This window comes from Oppia nitens, unplaced genomic scaffold (genome assembly GCF_028296485.1).
Source record: "Oppia nitens isolate AA-2021 unplaced genomic scaffold, nextdenovo-longstitch-racon4-pilon3 scaffold5_pilon_pilon_pilon, whole genome shotgun sequence".
Classification (NCBI taxonomy): Eukaryota; Metazoa; Arthropoda; class Arachnida; order Sarcoptiformes; family Oppiidae; genus Oppia; species Oppia nitens.
The window spans coordinates 575,832-583,479 of NW_026533243.1; the positions used below are offsets into that span (position 1 = coordinate 575,832).

A 7,648-nucleotide genomic window follows, 5' to 3' on the forward strand; every position below is an offset into this window, starting at 1 on the left:
ATTGATAATGCAAATTGTATTACTATAATAAATGTTGATGTAGTTATAAACTCATAAACTATTGCATCAACTATTACAAAAACAGTTGAAACAAGTTGTTTAACAACTATTGCTTCAATTATTGCAACATCTGTTGCAATAAGTAGTTTAACTACTATTGCAACAACAAATAGTGTATTACACTATCGTAAATCCTGTTTACTCTATAAAATATTAACTTATAAAAGCAAAGTGTATACACTATTATTGTATTAGTGTTTATTAGTTTTGTTATAACTGATTATTATTGTAAATTAAATTTTTCATCATCAAAATGGTTGGCAAAACATTGTTTCAAAAATCCATTTTCACCAAATCTGATGGTGAAAACAAATTTGACAAATTTGTTCGTGTATTGGAACACGAAAACGGTGAAAAATTTGTGGACATCCGACTGACTGTTTGCAATGATGGAGAAGATGTCTTCTACACCAAACATGGCGTTTATTTATATGGTAATGAATTCAAAGAATTGTTGAAAAAGATGGAAACCCAAGACTTTGGTTCTTTTGGAGATCTTCGAGTTATCTCATTCATGCATTTGAAAAAACAATTGTATTGTTTTAGTATCATTAGTAATGGTAACATTAAAAAATTAAATGTCATATTCCCTGAAATTGACATTATATTGTCATTGAAAGATGAAATCATTAAATATCTTAATTAAAGTAATTATTGTATATTATAAAACAAATATTGTAATAAATAAACAAAACAAATTAATTGAATAAAATAAATTTTATTAATAAATAAAAAATGTATAATTATTTACATTTTAATATGAAAACAAATAGTAATTTTTAATCCATTTCCACAATAGCTCACATTTGTGTTGAGCGCATCTCATATCTGATTTATCGGGTATGATACGTTCATGAAAATGACATGAACGGCCTCCATACATTCTCTTTAATGTCTTAAGACTAGGACATCTATACTGATCCAATTCAACGTAAGGTATAGCGCACATGTCCAATATATCCGCCAATTGAGAGCACTTAATTCCAATGTATGGCTTTTCTTTGCTTTTGATTTTCTCATACATCTCAATAATAATCTGTTTGGCATCCATTGTTGAGTTTTGTGTTATCTCAGTGTTTACTGTACGTAACGATAGTCCCAATAAGTTGTTGGCCAAATAAAGGTTAGTAATCCGATCTTTCAATTCCATATCTCTATAAGTTAGGTTTGTCTCACACAACTCAGACATTTTACAAGTGTGAGATATTATTGCAATCTCACGCGGGACAAAGATATTGTTATAAACAAAACCTTGTGCGTCCATTACACCACAGATTTGATTAATTTTACTCATTTTAGAGATTAAGTTTGTTTACTATAAAAAGTAAATCGTGTTCGTTGTTGAGGGGAAACCCTTCTTCTATAAAATAGCGCTCAATGCGATGTCTATATGTTGACGCAATATTTGCTAACGTACCATTAATTACGTTTACATTAGTCATAACAATAAGAAACTTTTCATTATAAATATCTTTTATTTTAATGTATATTCTATAATAATCACTAAAATTTTTATACACATCTGATAAATGACATTTACCAGTTACATAATAATTTGGCAACACAATCATTAATGTGAGGATTAAAACCAAACACAGTTTGGATTTGTTCAAATGATCCGCCATTAAAATAATTAGTTAAAAAATAAATACAATATAATCCACAAGTATTAGAGTATACACTTTGAAAATTAATACAGTTGTAATACCAACCGTTTACAGTATTGTCTTTTATAAAATTTAAGATATCATTATGTAGTGGTTGTAATCCAAATGAATCAAAATATATAATGCTATCATTATTTGTTTTGTATACACTAACCCAGTGTTCCCCAGGAGCACTAGCTTTATCTGTATTAATAATAACACCACTATCTTTTGGTATAATATTTGGTAACATATCTCTCGGATATGTACCATAATATTTATTACAATTTTTAAAATAGTTATTTATTTGTAATGTATTCATATTTATTGAAAATTTTTAATAGCAAATCTTGAGCTCTCTATTTCTACACAACTATCATATTCGCAGAATATGATTGCAGTTACAGTCTCTTGTATAGGGTAGGCAAACTTTAGTTCAACTCGTAAGTTACCTCTAACCACAGTTGATACATAACCACTTTTTGCTACTCCATCAGATAAATCCGGTGTAAAATTGAATCCAAATAGTGTATAACCTTCAGCATACTCTTCCCGTGTTATGTCAATATCTGTTGAGTGTTTGATTTGATTTGCTGTTTCAAATAATCCAAAATATTCACGCATATATTTTTTATTTGCAAAGTCTGGTGTGTATGGTCTGTGTGGATATTGAGTCCCATCAACATAGCATGCAATGTGTCGGATATTGTAATTTTTAAAATAAAATGGGTTCATATTATATGAACCATTATATGCTTCGTTACTAACAAAACCAATATATATTTTTCTAGGAATCACTCCATTGATGACATTATTTAAATAACAATCTAATGTGTCTTTAGCTATAATTGATGTCTTTACTTCCTTTCGTGTAATAAAATAGCGGGCATTAGCACTTTCAAGTGCTCTATTGTGTGCCACAACTACTTGTGGGTTAACAATAGATTTATGCATAAACAATCTTACGTCCATTATTTCAACTGTTGGTATCAATGTTTTATCATAAATTAAATAAAACTTGGGATCTTGTGGGTAAATTTTAATATTCAGTGTGACCCCTCCAAGTAAAGACTTTACTTGCGATGCTAAATCAATGTGCAAATTGCCATACATTTCGACTTCACACCCGTCAGATAATGAGTTACCTGACGGTCGTATACGACTACTTCTTATCTCATTTACCGAATCCATAGGTGTCTCATCTTTATGCCAAAATGCAGTCTCTAAATGTGTATTTCTAGCATCACTATTACTGTTAAGAAGAGTGTCAATATATGACACATATGAATAATTCACTGATGATGTTGTAACAGTTGTTTGACCAATATTTACATCAATTTGTTTAATAAATGAATGCATTAAATAATTGATTGGAGATATTAGTTTCCAGTCTTCTGTTTAACTTCAGGTGTTGTTGATACAGTAGACTTTTGTAATTTAAATTTTAAACATAAATAAAGTTCACTTTTGCTTAAGTTAATATATTCATTTAAACCTGTATGTATTTCAAATTCAATAGTATTTGTTGAATTAGATAATGTACTTATTGGACGGTGTTCAGTTTGAACATCACGTTCAATCATTAGTTGTGTTGGTGGTACTCCAAACACATCCATTTCTGGAAGTGTCATTAGAGATGATAATTCGTGTATTGTAGACATTTTTAGTATTTTCTTTGTTTTTTCTTAACTGTTTTACGTCTTTTATAAGATTTTAGTTTAGTTTTAACTTTACGTTTACGTCCTAAACCTTTTTGTTGTCTAACATTAGAAACTTTATTTTTAACATCTGTTAAAATAGTATCAGCTGATCTTATCAACTGATTTGTGCCGGCTTCTTTGAATGATTTACCAGATAGTATATCATTACCAATACCGTTAAATGCATCCCATCCTTTATTTGCTACATATTTTAATGCAGGTTTAATGTGTTTAAATATTTTACCAAATATACCATTACCGGACTGGTATCTATGCCCAGCATAAGATACAATACCGTTACCGGCTTGGATTTTATAGTAATCAATATATGGATTATTCATACTTTAATAAAATGCAATGTTATAGTTACTCTACCAAATTTAAATGGTATAGATAAACCACTATCATCTTTTATAGATATTTCAAGTGTTTCAAATTCATTGAGTCTTACAGGTCTATATTGAGGTCTTTCATAATTTAAATGTACTGTATCTCCAAATTTATATTTTCTAGGTATTTCAACTACTCTCAGTAGAGGTGCAAATGTATCACCAACTAGTGATGGGTATACAATATCACTATATAAATATAGTGAATGAAAACCACCACTAATCTCTACAGGATGAAAGCCTTTAATAATATTTTTATTTTCAATTCCATTGAATACTATATTAACTAAGCTATTGCTACCATAATAATAATTATGTGTAGCTTTTCTATCTTTTAAWCCTAAAATGTTTTCAATTTCTTCACCCAAGTCAGGAAATATTTTAACTACACTTTCAACTATACCAACATTAATTGTAATAAAATTATTAATCTCATTATAAACTAATTTTGGTGGTTTAATATCAGTAAATAAAGTCAAAATATTGTTAATTTCATTAACTAATTTCTGTGGTGTTTCATAATAACCAGCTTTAAGTGTAAACTTATCATCATATTGATTAGACTTATCACCATATATACGGCCCATTTCATCAAATAATGTAATTTTATGATCATTTAATATATTATACCATGATTTGGTATAAGTTATTTCAGATATACCAACACACCAACTATCATCAAGTTTAACTGTTTTGCCTAATTTTGTTCTAAAATCAGACATTGTATTGTCAAATGTTTTGACATTATTAACTAAAGTAATATATTTACTCATTATTCACAAAGTTTTATTTGTGTATTGTTATCAAAATAACAATTCCAAATAATTTTTTCTTTATCTCTTAAAAATAATAATACAACAACAAATATAATAAATAAAATAAAACACAATATGTTAATTAGTAAACAATTCATTTTTATTTTTAAAATACAGTATCAGAGCCTTTTATAACATTTTTACATAGTTTAAGTTTAGGGTTAGGCATTATATATCCAATACAACTAGTTAAAATAATTGCCCATAAATTTTTGTTGCCAATTTCAAAAGTTAAGTTAATTAAGCTTACAAATATTACAATTGTCATTAATGACATTTGAATAGTAAACAAAATTAATTCAGTTTTACACAATTTATTTAGTATAGACATCTTGAATGCTATCAATCCAACTGTTGTATTCTTCCGGATAGTTTAACCACTTAACAAAATACTGTCTACGACCACGTCTAACACGACTTCTAATAACTCTTTCAATACGGTATAGATTTTCTTTGATCTTTTGGATCTCTTGTGGATAAAATCGCTGTTCAATAATATTTCCTTGTCCATCACTTAGTCTAAACACATATTGATTATCACCTTTTATAGTCTTTACTACAGTAAAGACTTGATCAGTCCAGTTAGGGTAATAACCTTTATCAAATTTAGACATTTCGTACACTTTACGTACTAAATCTCCTGTAGCGACATCTGGTGTTTTAAACTTTTTAGATTTAACATATAAGTTATTGTATACTTGTTTTGTATTTTCTGTAGTCACTTCAATAGGTGACATACCTATAGATCTGTGATATGATGTATTGTATGCATTAACAAGTTTTTGTAGTACATCTACATATCTTCGCGTACCATTAGCAGTAAAGTATTTAAACATACGTGACTTTAATGTACGATTAAAGCGTTCAACTATAGCACATTTTATTTTATAATCATTTGAGTGAAAGTAGTTAACTCTATTTAATTTCAGATATTTTTGAAATATTTCATTTAAAAACTCTTTTCCTTTATCTGTACGTAAAGATAATGGTTTTCTGTTTTTAAATAGTGTTTTAAAAGCATTTGTAATGCTTTTTCCTGTTTTAACTTTCAATGGAACAGTAAATGCAAATTTAGAAAAGCAGTCAATTACTGTTAAAATATAATTATATTTATCATTTTTATTAGCAAATTCTCTCATATCAGCTAAATCTGCTTCCCATTGCTCATCAATATATGTCACAACAATAGGATTTCGTATAAATTTTCTGTGTACTTGTTTATGTAGAGTATAAGTTAACTCTCCTTTTAACCAATCTTTTACTAATTTTAATGTTATATTTGGATTTAATTGTTTAGCAGTTTTATACAAATTATTTACACCACTAAATGATCCACTATTTTGTGGATCATAATATATTATATTCAACAACTCATTTATATTTTGATCCATTGTATAGATTTTTTAGATTTAGATTTTTTAACAGTCTTTTTATTTACTACTTTTTTAACAACTTTTTTGTTAGGTTTATGAACTTTTGTAGTAACTTTGCTTTGTTTTTTAGTTGTACTGATTAAATTATTTTTAATTAATACTTTAAAAACCATATCTTCTATTATACTTAGAAATGAATTATTAATATTCGGCAAATTATTTTTAATATTGTTATCATTTGTAACATTGTCAACAATGTTTTTAGTTACTAATGTATTTGGTTTAATTTTATCAAACGGTTTACTATCCACACTCATTGTTGATATATCCATATCGATGTCATCATCACTATCATTAGTAACCAATTCAACTTTTCTGAATGACATTATTTTGTTATTAATTCGTATACAGTTGTTAGTAACGGTATTAACCACATCCAAGCGTTTCCTTTTTGTACAACACTTTTACAAGTTTTTAAACTTTGTTTCCTTTCAAACTTTTTAAGTAAAAGTTTTTTACTTTTATTCAATTTTTTAGTTTTTATATTTCCTTTTATAACATTTAATCCAATTTCTTTTATAGCTAAATATACTTTTGGGTCTTTAGCTAAATAATTCAATAATGTTTTTTGTGTTTTCTTACATTTTATTTTAGAAACAAACTGCAAGTCTCTAAAATATTTTTTCAAATTATCAGACATTACTTAGGTATATAGCAAATAATTTTCAATTTATTATTAATTGGTATAATATTTGTTTGTACTCTATATTTTTCAGGTGTATCCTGTTTTAGGTCTACTTTAATATAACCATATTGAACAGATGTGGCGTCAGTATACACTTCTATAAAGTATTTTGAGTTTTCCGGATATATCTGTGAGGCTAAGCTAATTATCTGTCTTTTATCTCTTGGGTTTTTAAGCAATATCAAATAGTGACAATTTAAACTAATTGTCCTCATTTGGGACCCTTGATGAAATATATTTTGTGATATAAATATCACACTTATATTCATATGATGACTACCTTTAGTAAATAAATTTGCTAATTTAACATTATTTCCCAACTCAGTCATCAAATCATCAATAACTATGAGATGAGGTTTAATCTCTTTTACTTCTTCTTCATTGGGTAGGCCTTCAATATATTGTATATCACAGTCAGCAATAGATTTAGTGTACAATTCTTGCCATTGTCCGTATGCCCACACAATTTTTAACTTATTTGGTATATCAGTAAAATATAAAGTTTGTTTATAATTCTCCAATATATTTCTAAGTAGTACAGTTTTACCACTACTTGTAGGTCCAGCGACCATACAAGTGAATGGGTGTTTAAATGAAATGTGTTTTCGATCCACTTTAATGCAATTCATTTTAAATAAATAAAACATAGGTTTAATAATAAAAAAATTTATTCATCTTTTATAAAATTTTATACATTTGATTTTGTATCAAATTTCCATTCACAGGTAGCCAATTCAGACAAGTATTTTACTAATTTGTTAGTATCTTCTGTTATACCATTTTTATGTCCAATTGCAGTCAGTCTATCGACGATGATTTTCAATCCCGGCTCTGACAACATATAAAATTTCATGTTTTTCAAACGAATCAATTCAGTTTGAATGCACTGGTCTTGTTTTGGTCTTTTTATCGGTGGCTCT

At 27.5% G+C, this 7,648-nt stretch overlaps 2 protein-coding genes across 2 annotated transcripts; both read right to left on the reverse strand.

Moving 5' to 3' along the window:
• Positions 1-2,030: 2,030 nt before the first annotated feature.
• On the reverse strand, positions 2,031-3,367 carry LOC128961090 (uncharacterized protein F54H12.2-like). Its single transcript, XM_054307298.1, has 2 exons — positions 3,202-3,367; positions 2,031-3,001 (listed from the first exon to the last, which is right to left on the reverse strand). The coding sequence occupies exons 1-2, from the start codon at positions 3,365-3,367 to the stop codon at positions 2,031-2,033; spliced, it is 1,137 nt and encodes a 378-aa protein (XP_054163273.1).
• Positions 3,368-4,924: 1,557 nt separating this feature from the next.
• LOC128961092 (uncharacterized) lies at positions 4,925-6,369 on the reverse strand. The gene is made up of 3 exons (XM_054307300.1): positions 6,288-6,369; positions 5,350-5,478; positions 4,925-5,262 (listed from the first exon to the last, which is right to left on the reverse strand). The coding sequence occupies exons 1-3, from the start codon at positions 6,367-6,369 to the stop codon at positions 4,925-4,927; spliced, it is 549 nt and encodes a 182-aa protein (XP_054163275.1).
• Positions 6,370-7,648: the final 1,279 nt, after the last annotated feature.